The 26,347-nt window shown below is 34.9% G+C and overlaps 1 protein-coding gene across 1 annotated transcript in view; it reads left to right on the top strand.

The window, feature by feature from the left end:
* Positions 1 to 26,347, top strand: part of FMN1 (formin 1) — a 148,155-nt gene that overhangs the window by 104,814 nt on the left and 16,994 nt on the right. Inside the window, exons 14-15 of the mRNA XM_055813279.1 lie at positions 16,126 to 16,177; positions 19,346 to 19,495. Of these exons, the coding sequence (XP_055669254.1) occupies positions 16,126 to 16,177; positions 19,346 to 19,495 (202 nt within the window). The remainder of the gene's footprint in view (positions 1 to 16,125; positions 16,178 to 19,345; positions 19,496 to 26,347) is intronic.

The following is a 26,347-nucleotide window of genomic DNA, read 5'->3' as shown; positions in this document are numbered from 1 at the left end:
GAGGGAGGGATTTGTCAAATAGAGTAGATATGTTGAGAATAATCCAGATTAATCCCATAGTAAAAGAAATTGTCCTGTGTTTAGAATTCTCACCTAGCACTTGGTTAAGTCATTGCCTTGATATAACTGCTGTATGTCTTATACTACATAAAAGATTAACACTGTGCAGTCATGGGACTGTACAATAGAGAAAAAGTCCTAGACCAAGCTACTAAGCACAGCATTATGTCAGGAGGTAGTGCATTTTTCAGACAAGGTTGGCAACCACATGGAAAATGTCAGTAAATCTGATTTTTACTGCTGAGTGATTAATCATTTTTGCTGAGCTGCAGTAGCTACCTGGGCATGTGTCCAGTCTGTTGCCCTTTCTAATGTATTTCTGGTGCAGAACAGGAGCTTTGATCCACATTTCTTCATTTGCCTGTTGGAATGCACCATGGAGGATTATTGAGGTAGCCCAGTGGGAATGAAAATAAGAAAAAAATTCTATTAAGGCTGGGCCCCTTCACTTGGTAATTAACTACTTTCTGTATTATATTATTCGGGGGGGGGGGACACTATACCAAGAAACTAAGAAATGTCAGGATAAAATAACATCCAGGTGTACTGGCCAGAAACTGTGATCAAACTGCTGCACTCTCTAACATGAGAACGGAGGGGATAAACAAGGAGACTTGTGTGATTCTGTAACATACCTGGCTGCCTAAAAAAGCAGAGAGCAAGCTCCTGGCCTTTTCAAATGTGTGAAGCAATTTCACATGAATTGTTTGATCTGGATTACTGTAACTACATAGAGAATTATTGCTTCCTTTCTCATGCATGTCTGCATGCCTTCATGCTTCTCTATCAGTTCCACCTTTGATTTCCAGAAAAATGTTTTCTTCTGTTTAACAAATTCTCATTGAATACTGCGATTCTGTATTTTCTTACAAATTTGTTCAGCAGTAAGAAAATTAAATACTGATTCTTTATTGGGAATCACTGTTTTTTAGGTCACAGAGCTTAAAATGAAACCTTGTTGAATTTTATTTGACTTCTTTTAACCAAATAATTGAAACCATAAATCATTTAGGTCTTGATTCCACGCTAGCATCCAGGAAGATATTTTTATTACTGTTGGTTTTCATTCCTAATATACCTATTCAAATAATGTTATTAGCACATTACTTGTTACTATCTTAAATTTATATGCACCTAACTTTGTTTCTATTTTCTTTATTGACAGTACATAAAATACCATAATAGCTTTCATGTAAGAAATTTATGCCACTAACTTTTCTTTAACTCCACTGTAGTATACTTCAGCTGGCAGACTTTCCATTTCCTGTTGATTATTTTCTACTTGTTCCTGGGTATATAAGTATTCCATCTTAAATGTTGTTCTTGTGCTATGTGCTCATACTTGGTGATTTCTTCTCCTCATCTAGTAGCACCTGTTGTATTAACCCAGGGAAAATAACCTTCCTTTCTTAATTTATAGCCCTGTAGACATTTTGAGTATAGGAGGCTGACAGTATATCTTACATTACAGCAAAAAGAGTCTTTCCACTCAAAACTGTACTGCTTTTCAGTCAAAGCAGTCTATGAAGTATAAAGCAGAATGCTAATGTCATTTAGTAGTAGTGAATCAGATGTCAAGCATACTCCCAAGACACTATTATCAGCACCATTTTCACAATACAACAATACTTCTCTCTTACTGTCAACAGGACATACCTTTATAAATTTTAATACAGTCACAGATCAGGAAGAAATTTACACCAGCACTTATTGCCTTTAATACTTGGAGAATATTCTATTGGGGTTTTTTGAAACAGATACAGAGAATATGTTTTAAGTCTTTATTCATAGCAGTTCAGTAGAGCTTGCCTGTAATGACTTCCCAAAATACCAGAAACCCCTGAGAAATATTTAAAATTCTTGCTTCTCTACAATAAAAATATAGCTTTTCTCCACAAGAAGATATTAAGAGGAAAAAGAAAAATATTCTAAAACTGTATGTGAAACTAAGTCCCATACTTGTCTTCCCAGTAAGTACTTCTCTACCTTAATCTACATGTCAGATTATGGTACTTGTATTCCATTTTATTTGTAAAGCTCTTGAACATTTTATTGCTGAATAAGTAAAGCAAGAAAATCAAGAATAATTTTTAAGTGCATCAAATTTCACTACCAGCTGCCCTTTAAAAAATGGTGTGTAAACAACAGCAGGAGAGCAATAGCACTTACAAGGATCTTGCAGTTGTCCTGATTTTGTTACCTGCAATTATGAAGCTGCTTCTGTCGACCAAAAAACATCTCTCTGTAAAGATAACTGGTTCTACAAAGCACCAGACTTTCTTACAGATTCTGTGACTATCCAGTCTGCTTAACAAATACCGATTCTTCTTTTTCTGAATAAACTGTACAAATATGAAGACTTTTAACTTCAAAGCTTTATTTTCTGGTCTACTTATCATAACTTTTTTTTTTCCTCCCTTCATTTGTTTCTACTGAAATGTTTTATTATCTCTGCCACACATATGCAGTTCTCACATTAAACAGTGTGGGAGGATATTTATGTCCAGTGTCAAACATGAAAAATATGTCATACTTCCTTGCAGTGATAATGTTTGCTTAAAACTTTTTATCCTTCCCAGCAATGACATTACAGACCAGGGAAAGTTTGTGTTTAGATCTGGAACGCTGTTTTATATGCCAGCAGCAGAATTACTTTAATCTTTCAAACTGTTTGTGACAGTCATAACTGTTTTCATCACTCAAAGATTGTTGTATTTAAACAGATGAAGGAGTGATTTACATAAATTGGCATGAGTCTGCAAAGCACAGAACCTTGTTGCTGTGGTACTCTGAGATTCTGTAGTTAGACAATAGCCTAAGTCCATAAGACACCAAATAAGGTGTCCTAGAATGCGATTGCATCCATATGCCTCTAACTAATGCAATATTGACAGTGATCTGATTCCAAGAACAAGAATTTGCTCTGAAATGAATGTTTCCTCCTACACTACCAAAAGAATTACCAGCATCAAAGTCCTGAAAATTGATACTGATTAGAACTATGACTTTTTGGGAAACTTTCCATTTATTATTTTTGAAACATATATACATCAAATTACTGTAATCAGTTCCACTGTATTGTGACTTAATATAAAAAATTGGAGGGTTACACTCCATTAGAATGTGTAATATGAATGTAATTTAGAAGGGCTTGTAATTAAAAATACAATGTTCTCTCTTAGAAGACAAGGGTAGAATCTTATTAGAGACACCAGTTCCTTCCAGCTTCTTTTCAATTTGTGTTATACTGAATTTGCTGCTGCAAAGTCACTGGCAATGCATGATTGAGAAGGGTTTCCTATTAATAACAACTGAGTAAACATCTGATATATATAATAGTTATAAAATCTATACATAGAATTACTGATACCTTTAGTATAACCACTATCTGCTGTCTGGAGTCTAACAGTCTCTAAATTCTCATTGAAACCTTTATTTTCTGTTCCATTCCACTAGATTTCTTCCAGTGCCTATATCATAGCCTTATAGGAAAGCAGAACCATAGATTATATGTTTTGGTTTTTCACAGGGATCCTGTTAGGCTATTCTTTCAGTCCAGCTGCTTTCTTCTTTACTGTATCCTCATGAATTTCCTGCATGATTTCCTATTTGCCTACTTATCTTCTTGTGTCATTATTCTGTGTACTGCAGTCAACTGCACTAGCGGGCAGTTTATCTGGATCTGCTCTGCTGTTGGCATCCTTGTCTTACCCTATTTGTGCTGATATTTCGGGGTCAGTGAACTAATACAATTTAAATCCCTGTCAAAGCTTTCCTTGGCAAGAAATCAGGATGCTCACTGTTTGATTACTTTAAATGATATATCCTGTGTGCAAGTGGTTACATTACATGGAAGATACTACTGCAAGGAAAGAACAGAGTCAAGGATTGGAAAGGATTGGGTAGAAGAGATTAATGCACTTCATAAATAATGAAAGGCCCAAATGCATTTTTTATCAAAAGACTTTATACCTACCATTACAGTGGTCACTCTGACCTTATGTTTGTCCCCTGTACTCTGTAATTTCACACCACGCTCTTCAGATTAATCTTGGAAATATTCTTCACTGTTACCATAATACAAACTGATTATGACAATAATATGCTTAATCTGATAGGCATTTATGTAGAGTTTCTCTGCAGGCTTCCATAATTTTGGTATGTTCATAATTTTTAATTATATTTTGTACCCGTGCAAACAGATGAATATCCTCTTCTAATGCTTTCGAGCATGATTGATTAAAATACTAGATGCTGAAAATTTCAGCATGAAATTGGAGCAATCTGGATTGGGTTCTGCTATTGTTTTCCTTAAGCAATGATAACAGGTAAAACCTGTAGGCCAGGCAGGAAACAGCCATCAGAAGGAAGCTTCTTTCTAAGAAAAAAAAAGTTTGACACCCAGACTTGTCAAAGAGGACGTAGCAGGATCATTTGTTCTGAGAACAAAAAGAACAATCACAATGTTCATATAGCAATTCTCAGAAATTTGAAGCTAGTTAAAAGACAAATCACCAGCTTGCTACTAAGCTCTCAAAATTGGAGAATGACAGAGTAAAAATATATGGATGATACAGTGTTGTAAGATTACAGCTGTGATAAAGGACAGACTTGTAAACGTAAGGAAAGTCTGATTTCTGGTCATCAGTCAACCCCTCCTGCAACTTCTGTGATATCTGTGCCCCTAAATATGTCAGATGCCAGAGCAAGATATTTAAAAATGCACCTTTGGGCTGCGAAGAGTCCTTATAGTCCTGCTTAGTGAGCACCTTGACAGAGGTGGAGAAATCAGTAGGTTTATTTCTCTTTAGAGATTTATGTACAGAATTGATTGGAACAGTATTTCTTTCATGGCATGTAAATCAATTCAACTTCTTAGTGTCAGGATTTTTCAGCCATCAAAACTTTGTCCCAATTCAGCTATTTTCAAAGTGTATAAAAATATTTCTTAAACTACTTCTTTTCAGCTACTGTATAGCGTATTTTAGGATGTAATTATTTGTACAAAGCATGTGTACGAAGTCTTGCATCTTGAGAACGTCTTACAATCTGAAAATTCCCTCCACAAACTGTTGCCATCTTGGGAATGGCATGTGGTATCAGAAAGGGTCCTGGTGCCCTAGAACAGGCAGGGATACCTCACTAGGCACAACAGTGTAGCATCTGTGGCCAAGCAGAAAACTTTGAATATTAAAGAATATAATGCTAAAAAGAAAAGCTGCTCTATAAAATGTATTTTGTTTGATTCTCTGTAGAGTTATTGGTACATTTTTGTCAGTAGATGTTTGTAATGTGTTTCCTTACGTTGAGTTTTGCACAACGGGCAAAAGTTTGCACAAAGTTTTGCACATGATGACCCAGCATTGACTTAGAATTGAATGGGAGTTGGATAAGGCATATTTATGTTTAAGATTATTTAAGGTTTCCACATCAGGGACTCTTTCCTTCCATGTAGTTGGGCAGTTTCTAGGACAGAGAATCCCCAAGCTTAATTAGGAGCAATGACTCTGCATTTCTGTTTTAAATAATGGTAGGGGAACTTTGGCTTTCCTGCGTTTTAAATGACAGTCTTTTTTCATTTCAGTGTAATTTGATAGTGGTTTCGTTTTGATCTGAATAAAGTAAATTGCCTCAAGATTTAAAATTTCCTTTCAAATTTTAAAAAATAATGCCAAATATTTTATAACATTTCCAAAAATGCTGTAAAGCAAGTTGTCCTATTAAATATTTTATTTAAAGAATATTCTACCATTGTAGATGCAGGCGCATCACATTCTGAAGCATATTACTACTTTTACTCTGCATAGGATTTTTTAAGACTATTCAAGATTTACTTGTTCTAATGGAGAAAAAAATGGAGAGGAATTAAGCTCATTATGACTGGGTCATTAGAGCAGAATGAATTTAGATACAAATGGTATTGCTATGGTTTGGGTTAATTATCATTCTCAGAAATAGGTTTTGTGGTTTTTAATACATAAGATAAAATCAAAATGGTAGTCAAAACTTTCACTATGAGTATAATTATATTTAAATCTTCTACAAATAGGTCAGTTGGAATTGCCTCCGTTTTTTAGGATTTCATTTAAATTATCATTATCGTGTATTTCTATTCTTCTCTCTGCCTTTGGCATGGACCTGCTGTTGCTACTGAGTAAAAACCATTTCCAAAAGATAGGAGTTACCTCATAAACATAAATAAACCTCATAAAAAAAAAAAAAAGGTAATAATTAAGGCACAGAGGTACAGTGAGCAGAAAGTCTGCAGTCATGGCCTTGGCTGCTGCACTCACCTTCCCTGGTCCTGTTATGTAACAATCATACTCTTACATGAGGATAAATATAAACATGTAAAAATGTTTATATTCACTGTGGGGGAAAAAAATTATCTGGATACTCCCAGCACAGAGTTCAACAGAAAATAAGCAAGCTGTAAAAAACAATAGATTAGGTAGATACAGTAATAATTTTTGTTATTTTGCCTGTCTTAAATTAAGCTAAGATGAGACTTTTTTTTTTTTTTTTAATGCACTCATTTCTCTCATCATGGTAGTAACAGAGTGCTTTCTAGGAGTGAATTAAATGGCCTGACTAATGCGTCACACATGCTTTACTTTTCGCATCATCCTTTCCCCATAAGAATAGTAGGTTTTTAATTTAGAAATTGAGAGATGCTTTTTAAAAATACATTTTTCTCTGAGTTTATCACAAAGATGACAAGCTTAGAAAAAAATGTATGCCTTGTAATTGAATGCAGTTTGGTGTTTCTTATAAAACCATTGATTAAAAGAATCCTAATAAAATCCTTTTTAAAGATAACGTCCTGTATTTTATTTGTGGCAAGAAGGATAAATATTGCAGGTCCAAGTTTGCCTCTTGTTTACATTTTGTTTCAAATTACAGACCTCTCAAACTAGTAGCTAGATGATTTTTCCTGCATAAAGCCAAGTTGTAGAAGAACTTTTAAGTTAAAAACGAGAATTAAATACATTGGTAGTATGAAATCATTTGAGAAATATTTGTGGTTTTGTAGAGGAAATTGCTGCATTTTTGTTTGGGAAATTGTCATATTTATTTTTTTTAACAACCTTTTGTAACTGTGTGTAGAATGTATGTAGTCCAACAGAGGTGATTTTTCTATTGATGTGTTCTTTAATTAGAAGTTAAATATAACACACTGGCTTTTTCGTAAATACGTGATTTTTGAGCAATATAATTTTATTTTGTACTTGTTCCTTGTTTAATTCTGTCTATTTAAATTTCTTATTTCTCAAGCTGAATCTTAGGTTTTCATATTAAAAATGAATCTTTATGTAAACAGGAAGGTTGTGGTTAAAAATTCAGAGTTTTATTGAAAGAATTTTTCTCTCTTGTATAGGGCATACTTTTTTTTTTCTTAAACAAGACCATGCTAGGTGTTCTCCAAATTGAGTTTGATTCTGTTATGATGAAGACTAAAACATTGAACTTTAGAGGCCAAACTATATTCAGTTCAGTGATGTTAATAGATCATGCAGGTTCAGTGATGTTAATAGATAAATGTGGAGAAGTTTGCTGTATGCCTTGATATACTTCAACTGTAATTTTATAAGAAAATTTCAGATCAAGGACTGTTCCTCTGGCACATTTCACATCACTAAAATGCAGTTATGGATACTAAAAAAACAAAGTAGGCAAAAGCTACCTTAATATTTCACCTTACTTTTAAATGTGAAAATCTTATATCAATACTTATATTTAATTTTATTTTTATTTGATTTACACTTAAATATGGTTAGCTGTGTATTTGAGAATCAGTTTGGGCTTGAAATTCTCCTCCCCCATCCTGTCTATACAGGCGAACAATAAGGGGAAGGTGACTGTCATACTTCCAAGCAGCACATTTTTAGAAGGTCAGAATGATTAAATTCATTCTCAATAATGTAGTTCTTCTGTTCATGCTTTTTATTGACAGTCTTTGTTTCTTAAAGAACCTTCATTGCTTTTTTTATTTAAACAGAAACGTAGCAAAGAAACAGATGTGTCCCATATAAAATATGCAATAAATCTTGTCTCACAAATTCTTTGCTCTGAACTTTCTGACAGAAACTGTCAAATATCCACTTTAATTCTAGTATAAAATGTTCACTTTGTGTCATGGCGCCAACCACCATATGCTGGAATAAAGTCAGTAACCAGCAATAAAAAAAGGCAACATACACACCTTTGAAACAGTACAAGCAATCAACAGTGAGAAAGGTCTATATAAATCTATGGAGAATTAATCTCAGCTTTGCCACTATCCTGCTGTGCATTTACAATGAGACTTTGCTCCCGACCACCAGAAGTGGCTTACTTTGCAGGAGGAGTGTATCCTAATGAGGGGAAAACGTATGGAAAACAAAGCAGCAGCTTTTAAGCCCCCACCCCCATCCTTTGGATCACCTAGAAGAGCATGTCCTAGTGTGTTCAGACATGTGGGGCCACTACATGTCACGTATTGCTGTACTTGGGCTGATCATGTGAAACCAATCTTGAGTGAGCTCAATCAGCAGAAATGACTGTAGCTTCATAAATCATTGTTATCATTCCACAGGAGGAGGCAATACTATGGCTTTTGCCTCCTAAAAGTTTTCAGGCCACAAATTTCACAAGCTTTTCTGAAATTAGTGGAATTTAATTGTATTTGTATAATTATTCATTCTTTACCCACCAGATTAGCTGTTGGTTCACCATTGAATTGACTTTTTTTTTAATATATCTTAATGCTTTTGAGAAGACCTCCTGCTTCTTACTGGTTTTAATAATCATTCAACTATTTAAAAGTATTGTCCTTGGTATAAAAATGTGCTGATCCTTAAAATTTTTACTTCTGCTTACAAGAGGAGATTGTAGTTACAGATAATCTGGCTAGTTAGTTTTCCCAAACACAGAACAGATTAGCTTTAACCTTGTTCTGTTTGAAAGGATTAGAACTAATTTCTCATTTCCATAAACTGTTTAGATACATTTAGCATCTCAAAGATTAACCTTGGAATTAGACCACGACATTATAAGAGTTTATTGAAAAAAAAATTAGGATTAGAATATATTTCTATAGGGTTTAAGTACTAATAGGCTTTAAAAAATATTTATTCTCTGGAACCACAAGTGTGGGAGAATGAGACATTAATGGCTTGATTGCATTTTAACAGAATGCAGTTTCAAATAATTTCATTGGAATAAACTGAAAAAAGTAATTCTCATTCTTGTTTTTTAATTAATAATTCAAGAACACAGGCAAGTAAGACCAATGTTAGTGCTAATTTTAATGAAACAATTACTTTTTTGGGTAGAAGCTAACTGAAAAAGAAGCTTTAATTTAAGAATATACAATACAATAGAAAATACAATAGAAGCATCATACTAAGAAACATACATTTTAAGACATCCAAGACTTTGTGAAAATAAATATTTTTTTTTCTTCCTAGTTAGTTCTAACGTTCTGGTATAATTACCTTCAACACTTTGTGGCACGTTTATAGACAGCATTATCACTTTTAGAGGAAAACATAATTTCCTAGGTTTTTTATTACCTATGATAATAAACACTTTCTTGAATGTGTTGTTTGAGTGTGTTCTGCTGGTGTTGCATGCCTCTGTGTGTGTAGAAATGTCTACAAATTGTTATGATTTGGTAACATTAAAAAATCCTGAGTCTTTTACAATGTTTTAACTATTTCTGGATGGGAAATGTTGATTAAGTAGTCCTTGCCCAGCACCTAACATACAAGTTGGTAACTAATGTTCCAGATTACTTGTGGGGAAATTTGTTTGTTAAGCAGCTTTCCAAGACTCACAGAGACTCTTTGTATGATGGAAACATTTGTACATTCTCATCATTGGATGTGGGTTTCTTAGTTAAAAACAATTTTTGTACCACTGCAAAGGAAAATAAACTTGTAAGGACTGTTTCAGGGAAGCATGATTAAGGCCTCATGGCAGCAAGTGTTCTGAAGATTGTTTTGAAAAGAGTTAAGATGTCTATACCAGTATTTAAACCATCTAAAAAAAATTGCATAGCCAAATCCCATGTTAAAAATGTGGTATTTTCTAATTTAGAGAAGAGGTAAAGGAAACAAGGCTTATGTGATCATACTGCCTGCTGATTGTTCCCCTGCCAATAATTTTTAATGCGTTGGCCAATTTTGACTAAATGTGACAGTTAGAGATCCTAAGATATAAGCTCCTAAAATCTCAATAAAAATATGTGGCTAAATAGACAAGAGTGACCTTATTAGCCTTCCAGGGAGAGAAAGGCTGTATCATGAACTCAGCCCTTAACTGAACATTAACAAATCCATCTGGGAACTACCCCTAAAATACCGATCCGCAGCAGGCCAGGTTTCATTGATTCCATTGCTCCCAGACCTCCTTGCTTAACTGATACCGTAGAAGAAAGATCTCTTGGTGGGCACAGGATCATTTGTTTTGGGGACTTTTTGCATTCTAATATACTGGAATAGAAAACTACATTAGGCATATAATGAAATATTTACATGTAATTTCCAGGCTCTCTTGAATTCCATGAGCTCATAAAGCCTACCAATTAGAAGTTAGTAACTAGCTAAAGAAAGGTAATCAAGTAATACATATTAGAAGGGTTAGTTGCTAGGAATCTGTGCATAGAACACACGATTTTTTATTATTTCTGAAATATAACATTTTTATAAGATAAAAAAAATCTCTTGCATGAGAATGGTGGACTGTAGCCACATGAAATAATTTGCAGTCATATTAAATACGTATTTTTCACATTTGAAATTAAATACAATACAGTAAAAACCAAAATAAAATGGAAGATATTGTACACTCTATGTCTTCTCCTCTGCTATGAAGTCAGTTCTTAAGTAGTAAGAACCATTTTGTATAGAACTAACTTAAAAGTTGTATTTCTCAAAAGATAGACTTGTATTACAAATAACTCAATATAATATTGTAAAAATAGCACAGAATTCAGGGTTTATGTACAGCTCTAGAGAGACAGATTTTTCCTCAGTATGTCTCTTCCTAGAACGGGATACAATACACACCTCCTCTAGAATTTCTGAAACGTCGTAATTTGCTTCCTCTTTTCTTCACTTACTGAACTGTCTTTATCTTGATCTATAGGATTGTCTTACTTACAGGATGCTCTTCCTGTTCTCTCCCCCATCACACTGCGGGGGAAGGGGGACAAGTGAGCGAGTGGCTCTGTGGTGCACAGCTACTGGCCGGGGTCAACTGCCTCTGCCCAGGCTCTAAAAAGTTCAGAGTAATGTCATTAGGGGGTTTGTTCTGGTTTTGCATGTTTTATTTCAGTTTAGGTTTTTGGTTTGTTCGTTGGCTTTGTGGTTTGGTTTTAGGGTTTGTTTGTGTCTGTGTGTGTCTTATCATCGAGTCTGTCTTAATCTTAACTGGTTGGTTGGAAGATACGAGTCAGAAAAGACATATTTTTTTCCTTAGGGAAAAAAAATCAAATACCTTTTTTTAGGGTGGGTTTTTTTTCCTCTGCAGAAAAACTTATAATTTACTGGTCCCTAAAAGTTCATGAAGCATACATTTTTGAACCACATGAACTCAGCCTTGGAATATAAAACTAAGAGTTCTGATGTGTCCATCCTAACTGTTAGTTGTCTGAGAATTTGCATAATTTTGAAGATTGTCATTGCTCCAGAATGCTTAAAAAAGTTATTAAAAATTATGCATCAAACCTTTCATTTCTGAAAATAGTAAGATACTGAAAAATAAAAAAGCTGTAATGGGTACAACTAGATCAGTAGACTTGTGTGAATTATCTTTCTTACATGCATTCATATATTTAAGGTCAGAGAGAAATACCAGAAAATTCATCCAGTCAGACTCAGTAACTTAAAAATTTTCACTAGAGGGGAAGAAGTAACTTTGAGATTTTTGTGCAGTTGTCTGCCCGTTTTTCTTTGTCCTCCCTTCTTGGAGTAAGTAGTTTCATCATTCTGTGCTTGCCTCTGTTAGTTACTGAGCAACGTCCAGTCTGTGCCATTATGCAATATTTTCTGTCCTTTGTTCCTTGGGGAACTATTTCATAGTGGCCTGATCCATGAAGAGCTCTTGGTTCTGTTGTAACTGGAAGCTGCAATGCGTGTATTAGACTCATCTAAAAAATATGTATTTTCTGGTAATTTCTCATTCTCAGAGTAGTCTTTGGCATGCTGTTTCATCCTCAGCAAGTAGAATATATAGAAGCAATAAGCTGTGTATGTTGTTGTGTACCATTTCACTCTATTACTGTTTGACTCTTACAGTGAACTTAGGACTGTTAAAGGTTCATGCTTGCTTCCTTCTGCATTTCAGTAAAAGGAAGTCCCCAGAGATACCTCAGGTTCATAAGGCAAATTAATAAGATCATAGTCCATTTATTCTCTCATTTTTTGAGCTAGATACAGATAGCAAGATGAATAAGACTGATGGCTGGTCTTCAGAGTCTGTAGCTGTCTGTGTTACAGAAGACTGTTCTTACAGCAAACTGGAACTGCATGTTTTGTAAATACCTGCTTCCCTTTCCAAGATATCTTGTCTGTAGAAAAACACAGAAATTCTTAATTGATCCTAGCTTTCATATCTATATTCAAAGAAGATACATTTGTCTGCTTGTCATAAGACAGGATCTGATACTTTATTCAAGATATGGAGTAATCCAAACAGTACAGCATATTAAGAACTTGCATTTAAATATGAGACCAGACAGCAAACTTTACATTTGACAGTGCTCTGTCATTTTCAAAGCTGGTCAAGCGTAATGACTCCAAGACCAGTCAGAAGCATGTCTCCATACCAAATGCAGCTTATGGGAAATCTTTCTGAAGGACGTCTATGTAGTCTGTATACATGTAATGTAGAACCATCTATGGCCACATTATGGATCAGTTTGGTGCAGTAGGATTGAAACAGCAGATTGAAGCAGCAGTGGCTAATACCAGTGTGTTTACAGCAGAGATTTAAGCTCTGAGTTAGATTTCATCTGGGGTGAACATCTCTACCTCATGTTTTTCAAAGGTGTCTGAAGGCTCAAGCATTATTTTTGTCCTTTTGTCCCTATTAAGTGTTGGAGCATATTTGCTGGGGAGCTTCCTATTAGTTTCCTCCTAATGGAAATTACTTCACAAGCACCTAAAGTTATCTGCAAACCAAATCCATGCTCAATAAATGGGGACAGCGAGGAAATTCACTTCAAAAGCATCCTAATCAAAATGCTAATGCCAATAGTCACTGTATTTCAGTGTTCACTGCAGCCATGCTTTTCTCCAATACAAGAAATAGAGTGTGACATCAGGAGTCCGTTTCAAAACAAAATGTGCTACATGTAGTTAGACTGTAGAACACTTGCCACAGCAGTTTGTGGAAGCTAAAAAGTTTCTAAAAGTTTAAGCAGAGAATGGGCGAGTTCTTGGGAGAGAATCCACTGAGAAATCTGAAAATACATTGAAATTACATCCAGTGCAGGAGCTACAGAACCTCAGAGGCAGAGAGCACTCAGGGGAAGGATCGTGTCTTTGTCCTGATCCTTAGCTCTGAGCACCTGTTTCAGTGCCTGCCAGAGGCAGGCTGTTAAGCTGGATGAATCTCTGTGCCAGTTTGATGTGGCTTTTACTACATTCTTAACTGAAGCAAACTGAGGAAACTGAAATCAAGCGTGTGGTCTGAGGGTGAAAGAATCACATGATACCACTTCAGCAAAAAGGACATTCCATGCAAGCAAATGTGGTGTTGCCAGATAAATAAAAAGAAAGAAGTTCTTTCATTTATATAATTCATTTTCATTGCCTTCAGTAATTCCATGAATTAAGATGAGGATTGATATCTTGACTTATGGGGCTCTGAGGACCCTGCTGAGTAAAATACAATGTTTTGTGAAAACCTTTACTGACAGCATTGATAGTGTTAGTTATTGCAGGCTGTGGAGGGGGTGAAAGAGTAGGATATTACAAACTCTGAGTAGAAGATTACTTAGAAATTGTATGGAAAATTAGCAAATTGATCTGGTGTCTTGTCTTAACATTATGTAGTATTTGTGACTCCTGTTTACTTAGAATTTGTTGCATGGAATTGTTCATTTGTTTTCTTAACAAGTCTAAACGTCTAAATTTCAAATAAATGCTTTTAAATAGTTTCTTGATAGACATGCTTATAGTTTAAAATATGACAAATACTGTTTGTCATATAATACAATTATTTTCTTCCTTCCTCTTTTCCCTTACATTGGTACACAAACACACACAATGTTCTATTAATGTAAACTTTGTGCGTTCCCTCCTAGAAGTCACACCTCTTTTTCTACTTTCTATAACAAATTAAAAATTCTTTCCTCTGTCTTCCCTTATTCTGTTCTTACAAGGTTAGAAATCACTACATCAAGTCTTACCACCGAACTATAAACATCTAAGTGTGTTGTCCTTGTTAAATTATCGTGTTCTTGTTCACCTGCAGGGACGGACCTGAGGACATTCAGTTTCTGTGGTAGCTGTGAATGTAGCAATGTTGGGAAATTTTCCTTACTTCACAATTTTTCATCTCTTTAACAACCAGAAAAAAAATTATTAATGTAATCATAAAGCATACAATTTTATACACAGTTCAGCTTTTAACCATCTTTGGTTCTCTATATGTAGTTAATTTTGTATCATGATGAGCCATCAGAATTCCAGCCTATGTTTTCTGCTTTTAATAATATAAAACAGAAAAGCTGTGGAAATAATGAATTAAGTATAGTAGGTTAACTTTAGCTGAATTTCTCAGGAGCTTGAGAAGAACACAATAAATCAGAGATGCCCTACCTCTGTCAATTGCAGCTGTCTTGCCACCAAGGTTTGAGGTGGAGTATTTGATGGTACAGAATTAATTTTTTCCTTGCAAAGGGCACACAACATTGTTTCTGGCTTTTGCCATACTGAAATAATCTGAGTAGGTATCTCCCACACACTTGGCCAATATAGGTAAACATATGAGTTAAAATTGATTTGTTATGTTAACATTAAATGTTCTGAAGTAATCAGGTTGTTAAATTGTTTTAACTGTCTTAGTACAAACATGTGTGTCATTAGGCTTATAATAAAATGGAATCATTTAGGATCAATTTCTCAGTGGGCTGGTCTGTGAACTCAAGTTTGGAACAGTGTTTCAGGCATCCAATGCACTCCTATAGACCAAGCAGCAAAAAGATACAGTTCTTTATCTTTGTATAAAGTGCCTGAATTCTGTCTATAATAACATTTGCACTTACACGATTACTCTAGGGTGGAGTAGGAATAACTTTTCCACATAAATATTGTTTTACATATGTGGTATTCTGCACAGCTAAAGTTGCTCCACTGTATTAAGAAGCATAGGTCAAAATTTTGTGGAAAAAGCTAGTGCTTTTGCTTGAGTATCCAGCTCAGGAAACACTTTCAAAAGTAGCAAATGCCCATCCTTTGAAAATCAAATCCTTTTAAGTAGTTCATGTGAGCATTCTGTAACAGAGGGGCTCAGATTCACTAACCATATTTCAAACTCTTGGCTGCTTTTTCAAAAAAATCATGTACATACCATACATTTAAAACTTAGTACATATGTTTTCACTTTCCAGCTTCCTGAACAAAATGTGATAGCTATATGGAACAGTTGGTGTTAACTATGTTTGGTACCTGTTCAAATCCAATTGAACTTCCAATTATTTCTACTGCAAAAACAGGTTTAAATTTGTAAGTTCTGGTCTGCAACAATAAAGAAATGTACACAACTTAATGTTCTTTTTTATAATCTGAAAGTCAGGTTTAATTATTTGCTTTTTATTCAGCTTAATGTCTACCCCTCTATCTTATAGTAAGGATTTTAAATGACTTTTTAAACCCAGTACACTTTATTGGTACATTAGAATCATTCATTTAGGTACCAGACATAAATAAAAATTGAAAGTTAGCAAATGTTTATCACTTTTATTATCTTTAGCATGCAACCTATCGAATTTTGAATGTAAGAGATGTTTCATCTGTGGGATCCCTAAAATAGTAAGGCAGTAATTTATATCTTTGAAATGTTTTTAATTGGCAGCTAAAGAAGAACGTAAAAAAGAAGAGAGCAGTTTGGAAAATGCACAAAAATGGTAAGGGTTTTGCTAGTGTTTTCTAACAGTTTACTTTGGTCAAAGATGTTATTGATCTTAGGAATTACATTAAAAAGGAAAAAAGATCTGTACTTCAAAGTAGTAATATGCTTTCTGAAAAATTCTTATGTAGTCTTCCAGGAAAAAGTTCAGTTGATTTTTTTAGCCAAACAGTGTACTGTGTTTGAGGTTTTAACTACTGTCAACATTGAACTGAATCAAGAGTTGTACAGAATATTGTAATAACTGATTAACTACTTAGTGTAGTTAAAATGTGTTTCATCGTCACTGAACATTTTCAGCACTTAGGCTATTGAATGCAGTTTGCTACGAAACCAGTGACATCCTAATGTTTTTATTGCCTGAGTATCTGTGCCTTACTTAGGCCAAAGAAGGCAAAACAGGGAGAAAAGGGAGATAAATTGATTTATAGCTAGTAAAACATTTAATAAGTGGGTATTTCTGATAAACTTTGTTTAGCAAATTACAGTTTGGTGAGAGTGAAGGATCTGCATTTAACCTTGTTTGGTTTAACTGTGGAACTGCTATAAATCAGCTGGGGTTAATTAATCTTTAACATTTTTTTCAATATTTTTTCTTTGCGGTCACTAAAGGCAGATCTGTGGTAATTTGCATTTTTATGTTACTTTTCTGAGCCCCGAGTCACTCCACCTGACTGAGGCACCTAGGTTAGTCTTCCTAGACAGGAAAAGAGAGAGGGCCACCTTCCAAATGCGGTTCATGTCTTAGGTGAGCTGTTCCCATTCGCTTGCAGAAGGTGCCTGAATTAGCTGAACTGTTGGCTGACATCAGCTGGGGCTTCACCTCTCCATTTCATTTGTCAAGGGTGGCTGGCTGGCTTGTTTCCTCTCCACCTGGCTACAATCCTACCTCGTGTGGCCAGGGCTCTTTCATATTCTACCTGTTTTGTAGCCTTTCTGGAGCAGGGTAGACTCTCTGGGGTACGGGGGTACCCTTGCAGTTGACTTAAGGAATTAGTTGTGTGATGCAGAATTTGGGTTTTTCAATTGCTAACTAAACATTCAGTATTTTAAATTACTGCTAAAAAGATCTGTTACTTTTGAAAGTCAGAAAGCAGCCCAGGAAGGTAGATCAAGCTGGGTGAAAGCAAAACAGTGCTGCTGGGGGAAGGGCTGAGGCTGAAGCACAAAGAGGGGATGAGGAGTAAGTGTCAGGATGGAGGCAGAGCGAGTTTGCAGGAATTCAGAATCCTGAGGTGTGCAGAGACAACTGTTATCAGCTACAGCTGGGATGGAGAAGGCTCCTGTTAGGAAGAGAACACGATTTTACCAGGGCTGCTGTTACACGAAGCAAATCTGAGCAGAGAGTTTCTGGTCCTACTGTTCCTGGCTTAGCCTGGCTGTCCTCGTCAAGGGGTATGAGCAGCTGAGGAAGATTCGGCCCAAGCAAACGTAATGGAAATGACATTGCCCAATAAATGTAAACTGTTTTAACCACGTGATTATGACTAAGGTATATTGGTATTTTTAGGGGTTTAAATCCCAGAATGTTTTACACGAATATTTAAAGCTGTATTAGTTTTTAATTTTTTTATTTAATATTTTCTCCTTGTAGTGTCCCTGTAGGACCCTTCAACTCTGAGTATTATGTGCTTATTCATATTTACTTCATTGTGATTCCTTTACCATGGATCACCAATTAACTTGAAATAGTTACGTTTCATACAAAACCTATGTAAGAAATTTAAAAGCTTACAGTTATCATATATAAGGATTTAAAAATCTTTAATAACTCACCTTGAGCAATATGTGATACTCTTCAGCATGTCCTAAAAGCTGTATCCATCTTTAAAGTATCAAAAAAACCCCAGCGCATATTGGTTTGTGTGGCTAAAATCCAAACTTCTTTACTTTGTGAATCAGCTGGAGTACAATGTTCCTTTATTTTGGGGGGTAACCTCTGTATTTTTTGATGGTTACTTTATATTCTTCAAGCCTAGCTAGAAGCTTGAATCTCAATATAAGGCAAAAACCCCAGACCCTAACCTTGGCAATTCCATGTGAAGACTTGCAATGTAAACTATACAAGTGCAAGTATAAATTAAGACAGAAATATTTGCTGAAGCTGCATCTGTTGCTCAAGTAACATCTGTTGAATAGTTGGGGAGTCCTTGCAAGTCTTTAACATACCTCTTATTTATGTTATTTTCTGGATTTATACTTCCTGTCTTCTAGATTTAGGACCTATTGGCAACTGTAAAGAAGAATTTAACTTTTGCTTAAATAAGACCAGTATTCCAAGAAAAATGAGTTATTTTGAAATAAGTTGTTACCTTTCTTTTTAAATTATAGCATTCTTTTTAGTAAGTATCACCAAATCTTTCAGAATTGTTACATCTGCTTTGCAGAGAAAACTGATTCAACCTTTAGAAAACTGAATATAGTTTTATTTTATTTTGTTTAGATAAGTACCTAGTCATGTGAATCATTCCATTTTATCTATACAAAGCAATATTACAAAGGTTTAAAATGCACAATCAGTTAAAATGCAATCACAAATATCATCCGTAATAAAAGACTGCATTGAAAATAATCAGCTCTACAGGAATTCAGTAGCCACATTATAAAATGAAAAAATATTGGCAATGTATTTTCATAAAATAAATTATCGGCTTATTGACACATCTGGAAGATTATTTATTTTCAGTAAAAACTTTGCAAACTGACTATTGGCACTTTGTGTGGCTTTTTTGTTGCTACTCCCAATTCTCCCTGAGTACTTGAGATTATTTTTAAACAAGCCTGGAGATTTTTGATGACTACTCTTCCACAATCCTTCAATAAAGATAAAAAATATCTTCATGGAGTGTTGCAGAAAAAAAAATAAAATAAATAGATATAATATAGATTTCCTGAAAAGCAAGAAGTTAAGTTTTTCTTATTAAAATTGAATGCCCATGATTTGCTTGTGTGACATGTCTCTATGATGGCTTGTGCATCTAAGTTATCCTCCTGGGAATGAGGTAGGTGTTGGTTAGATATACTTGGCATGAATTGCTGCTATGATTTCCAAGGAGAAGTTATGGTAATTACCAGCCTTGACTACTGAATCTGGAACTAGCCCTCAGAGAAACTGTTTCCCCAGTGGGCTTATGTGTTGACAGTTATTTTCCCCCCTCCCTCATAGCTTTGAAGAAACAGTGGGATACTTTGGGATAAAGCCAAAGCCTGGCGAGAAGGAGATTACACCAAACTACGTTTTCACGGTGTGGTATGAATTCTGCAGTGACTTCAAGACCATTTGGAAACGAGAGAGCAAAAGCATTTCCAAGGAACGGTAAGGTTCTAATAAAGTCATTAATACCATTTTAGATGTCTGGGAAACTGTTCCTTCTCAAACCCAACAAATTATACTCCTATATTTCACAGGCGTCATTGTTTTCTTTCAGATCTAATGGACATCAAGGAAAGATTATTCCCTCAGGGTGCGTAGGAAAATTCACCAAAGGCATGCTGTCCCCACAAAAAGATAAACACATATAATCTGATAAATTACACTTTTGTAACCCCTTCCAATTACTAGCTAGTAAAATGAAAGGGGAGCTGTGCTAATTTGTAACAGATTGCTTCTCTGTGCATTTTCATGTTGAACTAGCCTAAATGAGGCGATATTGCTGTCGCAGACAGTACAGACAAATAAAAGTGAATGCTTTTCCAGTTAATATACTGCACTTGCATCAAAGGGAAGCCCCAGAGATTCAGGCCACACTTAGCACAGTGTCGAAGCCCCACACTGAATTTACAGCACTACTTCTGACTTTGGTGTCCTGCTGAGGACATCAAACTACTTGCCGCTAGATCTCACCGCAGTCTCCTGATTTTATTAGTTAGAGTAAAAAAAAAAAAAAAAAAAAAAAAAAGGAGAAAACCTTCAATTATTTTCTTGATTTTCTTAAAGAAGCTTATAATCTTTTACAAAGAAAAAACAGTTCCACTACAAGCACACCATGCTTACCATATCTCAATTCATTTACATAGACCCACAAAGTGATAATGCGGTCATGCTTTGGAAAAGAATGGATTAATCACTTTCAGCATGAAATATAAACCCAGGTGCTTATTCCAAACTGACACAGATTTAGAGAAAAATGTCTTTAAAAGTATCAGCAAAAGTAGTAAACTAATTTACAGTTACATTTCCCAATTTGCTCAAAATCAGTGGGGCTTTTAGGTTCAGTTCACGTAGATTTTTAAAGGACAAGAAATTATAAGTTCCTGGTTATCAACCTTATCAGCATTGTTTTACAGATGCTATACGTTTTACACACTTGAAAGTTGTTTTTTGTATTGTCTACGTAATGATTAGATGGATTTTGGAAGCTGACAACTGCAAACATTTACAAATAATCTTTTATTTCCTTGTGTCCAAATCAATATGCAAATTTGTTTTACATGTTAAAAACTGTAAAATAAACAGTCGCTAGCAGATTGCTATAATCATGATAAGGCTTTTCTCGGGAATATATTTTCTGCTGAATCATTACTTGTTTTTGTTCCAAAAGCAGGCAGAGGAATAGGAATTAACTACCAAAAAAAAAAAAAAAACCCAACCACCAGACCATACATCCATTCCATTTTATGTAATTAGCACCTTGCTGATGGCATACAATGATCCCTTCAAAGAAATTGATTTAAAATGCCTTGTAAATGTTTTAACACTACATAACTTCTTAACTTTCTTAACACAATATTCAAGAAATCTTTGTTTGTAAGTAAACTGCTAAATTCTGTGCTTTCTTACTGGGATGAGATAAGAATTTGTTAGGGTTTAATAATTATATAAATAAAATCTAAAAATAGAACCACAGTGCAAATATGTCATCAGCTTCTTTGATGGATACCTTTATTCCTATTCGTAAATGTAAACTAATGCTAGCAGGATGGAGACCACCAGTTGCTACAATACTTAAAAGTGCTGACACTTTCTGGATTATACAGACTGTTTTTCAGGGTTCACTTCAAGTTGTTTTTACAGTTTCATTAATCTAAAAAGGACAATACATTGTTCTTTACATTCAAAATTTAGATGATTCTTCAAGACAATGAGTTGATGAAATGATGATCCTTGTGTAATAAGTAAACTAGAATGACAGAAGAACTTTTTTCATCATCCTAAATTGTTTTGTAATGTGCTATTGAGAAGAAGTCATGAAATTGGTAGATTAGAATGATGGAAAAGCTATTTTCATCACCTGAAAATGTCCCATAAAGTCATGACCATTTAAGGTTTCTGTTTTACAAAGTCTGAGACTAACAGTTGATGAGCTGCTGTCCAAAAAAGTTTGCAAGCAAGCTAAGGGTCATTGTGCATATCGGTAACTAAAATCCTGAGTATGACAGGAATGGACAGCTGTCTTCCTTAACTGCCTAATTAATTGGATGCACTATTTGTTTTGCATTTTTAGAGATTGTAATTTAATTTAAAAAAATCTGTTTATCGCAAACCAATTATTTTGTTTTGAAGAAAATTTTAAAGAGGAAGAATTGGCAGTGTAAGTCAATTTTTTCAAACCTGGGTTCTTAAACTGAGGCATTGATATCTTTATGTGAAAACATTTACAATTGGATTACCCTTCAATGTTCAGGAGGAGCTGCAAAAACTCAGTGTAAAATGTGTCTGAATTAGGTAGTCACACAGATACCTAAAAATGGATTTCATTGTTTACATTTATATAGGAATGTTAATATTGAATTATAGTTTTTCTCTCAATTACTATAGCTCAGAAAAGTCAAAATTTAATTATAATATGCAGAAATATCATTATGCAAAGGTATAACAAAAAACATATTAGGTTAAAATTAACAGTAGTAAAAATAGGTCAAAAGATCTAAGATTCCAAAATTAAAGTTTATACTCAGAACTAATTTGTGTTGTATAACAAGATAACCTTAAAAGCTCAGAATTTCAGGAAAAAAAAGAATACTGCCTTGAACTAAATGACAGCCTCAGCTGCAAGAGCCTGTTTTGTCTAAAAACTACTTGGCTCCCAAATGTAACACAACTGTAGAAATCTAATTAGATTTCTATGAGACTTTTTCTTAAAGTAAAGGAAACACTTTGACTGAGCTGCCCTGCATTTAACCTACCGTGAAAACAAATTAGCTGCCTGCAAAATATAGTTGAATCATTGTCTCTTTCCTGGGCAAAATTTGCACAGCATTTAGGAATGCAAGACAGAGTTACAGATAGATAACGAGCCTAGATAGATTATGATTTGGTATGATGTGATGTGATATGATATGTTAAATAAATGACAAAATGAAGAAAATTTTCAAAACCATATTTCTGATAGGAATATGATGGCAGTTTTCTTTCAGACAGTAGGGTCAATACCAGAATGCAATTACAATAAAAATTGCTTTGACGATCACCTTTTCATCTCTGACAGTTTAATTTGAATGCACCATAATACTCACCAAATGTTGGAGACTTGTTTTTGTTTTGTTTTGCATCAAAACCTAGTTTTGTTGCTGACAGCTTTCTAATTTGCTGTGTCTGTGCATCCAGGTACATCAAATGCTTTTTTGCTTTCTTCTGTTTATAAAATTTGTAATGATAACTGAATTGAAGACTAAAACAAAGGTGAGGGGGTTTTGACAACAAGGCACTTACACCATGGTAGATTGCATATAATTCCACTCTCACTTCCTTTTCTTAGACTACTAATTTTATTTGTAATGGGCATGTCTATGAATTCAGAATCGAAACAAATATTGGTTTATAACAACTGAAATACATTATACATATATATGAATGCCTACCTCTAAGTCTACTAAAGCATTTAGGATCTGTAAAGTATATTTCAAGAGGATATCCTAGCCAAGTCTGAATATGGGGAAAAAGTAAAAATAGAAAAAATACTAATAGTTTTTAGTGAGTGTTTTCATCACAAACTGTGATTGTATGTTTTGCAAAAGAAATATGACAAGGATTATCATTATGTAATTATGGGTGTTACACTTTAAATATGAAATAATTAGATATGAAAGGAATTATTGCTGTTAATTCGACCCACTGCTTAAACCGCAAAGTTAAGATTGCTACAGCTGTTACTATACTGGATGAAGCCATCTCTTTCAGATTGAGCATACATACAAATTGTATAGGTCAAAATGTAGAAAAGAAAAAGAGAATCTAAGTGTGTTTCAATAGCTGGAGAAGATAATCATTATTTAGTGAACAGAACTGTGTACTTCATGTTAAAAATAGGGGGGAAAGTCCTATTTTTAATGGTACCTTTTATAATGCTTTCTTTGTTCTTGAATTTCATCTCTAGCCCAAAGCATGTTGATGGTTTCAGCTTCATCTTGTGAAAAAAACCACAGTGTTTTTTTTGCCACAAAGGCTGTAACAGCTTTCAAAAGCAGAAGCTTTGAATGTACCAGTGTAAATAGCTAATAGTAAAGATGAAAATGTCCTAACAAAATAAAAAGCACTCAGCAGTGCCCATGTGATTTTTGTTTATTATAGTAAATTAGAGTTGGCTATAGCTTTCTACCCAATTCTTCTATTTATTAAATACAGAATAAATTATATTCATTGCCCTCTATTTCTGCACAGGAAAAGTAAGTCTGGGGAGTCTTTGTAAGACCACATGGTCGTAAGAGATAACATGTAAATTGCAAAATCTCTCAGCAGTGCTGGCCAATACAATATATAATATTTTTAACCATTGATTAAGCTAATTATGACACTATCTTATACCTAACAAATGACTGACATTTGACAGAAACACTTGCCACAGAGGAGCTAGTGGATTATACTTTCATTTGCAATATCACAGTGAGCAATGAAGATAAATATGTTTTGGTTCAAGACATTGTATCTATTTTAGAAGACCAGATTAATTTTATAGTTTGATTTTAAAAATTCATTTATCTTTCATCTAATGTATGTCATGTATATGTAACTTAAGACAAGGAGAGTCCGTGAGGGTCTAGATTCACAGCCATTTTAATCAATTTGTACTATGGTAGAACACTCTGTCCTGAGCATTAGTCAACACTCCAAAATAGGACATCATCCAGGTACCAGATAATCTGTCTGTATGAAAAAAAACCCAGATGTTGTTTGTTTCACTTAGTATTAAACTAATGGTCTGTTAAGGCAAATTGACATCATAACGTAAATGAGTTTTCATGGAAGAGAAATAAGGAAAGAACAAGAAAATATTTCAGATATGATCATTAGGATCATTAGGTAACTTTATTGATTTATGCTGGAAGTTCCTTGTACACATAGTTGCAGCATCAGGAAAAGACAACATATTTGTGAGGAAATTTGATCAAAGGGTCCTACAGCATTGCCAGGCTGGAGGCTAATGGCTTGTTGTCATATAAAAGCTTTTGGAGTGAGTTGAAGTTAATTGTGCTTGAGTGAAGAAAGAGAATAAGGTGACATTCTACATTTCTACACTCCACATGCATTTTGAGTAGATTTTAGATGGCCAGTGTAGCCTTTATCTATACCAGAAAGGTTTGAAGTAGCTGGTACATGAATTAATGAAGAATTGTATCAGATTGTTGAGCAATGCAGACAGAGAAAAAGGGGAGGGTTTTTATAAGTTTCTGAGGTTAAGATGTAGCTATGGGACAAATTGAGGAGATAATTATAAATAACAGGCCTGTGCTGCAAATCAGAAATGGGCATTTTCCATAGAGCATACAACAGATCTGGCAAAGTGCTGCATCAAGGCTCTTGCTCTTGGAAAGAAAAAAAGTGTTTATTTTTAGGTGTTATTAGGAAAGTACTATACAGCAGAACAGAAAACATCACTGAATCATTATATGAATCTACAGTTATCCAGATGCGGTGGTTCTCCCTTTCTCTCCAGCAGGGTCTGGTAGAGCTAGGAGAGGTAAGAATGAGAACAATTGGGTACAGAACAGCTTCTGCATAAGGAACCATTTAAATAAAGGGGAATTCTTTGGCTTGGAAAGGACCCTACTGAAAAGGATACGGTAGGAATCTCTACAAGCCTGAAGAGTAAATGGGAAATAGTCATTACATACCTCATCTAATACAGCAGCTGAAGAGCATCAAATGAAGTCAGCAAGTGGCTGGTACAAGCCAAACACAGCAATGCCTCTTTACAGTAGCCATACTTAATCTGTTGAACGCTCTGCCACAAGATGTCACAGGTGCCAAAAGCTTCCATTGCTTCCAAATGGTGACAGTACAAATTCATATTAGCAAAATACATGAAGGCCTGTGATACATGAAGACAGCTTCCAGCTGCGAAAGTATTCTGGGGATTATCACTGTATGCTTTGGCCGTCCTTATACGCTCCTAGGTATCTGCTAGCAGCCATTTCAGGCATACTGAAGCATATTTTTAATCTGAATTTGTGTAGCCTTTTTCTTCCTATTTTTTCTTAAACACCAGCGTTCCTAAAGACATAAAAATAGGGGTTTTTTTCTTGTGACTACAGAGTTAAAATTTCTCACCCACTTTATAATCAAAACACTGTCAGTAGATCCAGAAAAAATACAAACATATCAAGCATATTAGCAATTTGAGGTTTGGAGACAAATTCCGCTGACAAAAACTTTTACTGTATTTGTACCACTTTAGTTAGCAGACATTTATTCTAAATGCAATTTCCAGAAGATTTAAGCCTGAAGGTTTGGTTAGGCTATTGTATTGTACAACACGGTAGTAGAAGTGGACAATGTTCAAACTTCGTAATTTGTTATCACAGAATCAGACTCACAGACTGGTCGGGGGTGGTAGGGGCCTCTGGAGAGCATCTAGTCCAAGCCCCTGCTAAAGCAGGGTCACCTACAGCAGGTTGCACAGAATCACATTCAGGCGGGTTTTAAATGTCCCCAGAGCAGGAGACCCCACAGCCTCTCTGAGCAGCTTGTCCCAGGGCTCTGTCATCCTCAAAGTAAAGTTATTCTCCTATTCAGATGGATATGGCTTCTAACTGTGAGGCTAACCAAGAACTCTGTAAAATCATCTGCCAGTCCAGGTAGTACATAGGCATCTGTTTTCTAAAATTTTGAGATTGAAATGTAGCCTGTTGTATTACGTGGTCTAACAGTGTTTTCAGGAAATGGTGCTGTTACTTAAGGATTAAGTAATTTCTGTATGGGCTGCATACAGAAATTATCATATGACTGAGA

Source organism: Falco peregrinus, chromosome 1 (genome assembly GCF_023634155.1).
Source record: "Falco peregrinus isolate bFalPer1 chromosome 1, bFalPer1.pri, whole genome shotgun sequence".
Classification (NCBI taxonomy): domain Eukaryota; kingdom Metazoa; phylum Chordata; class Aves; order Falconiformes; family Falconidae; genus Falco; species Falco peregrinus.
Note: the sequence above shows the minus strand (reverse complement) of the source record. Positions and strands in the feature narration are given on the sequence as shown.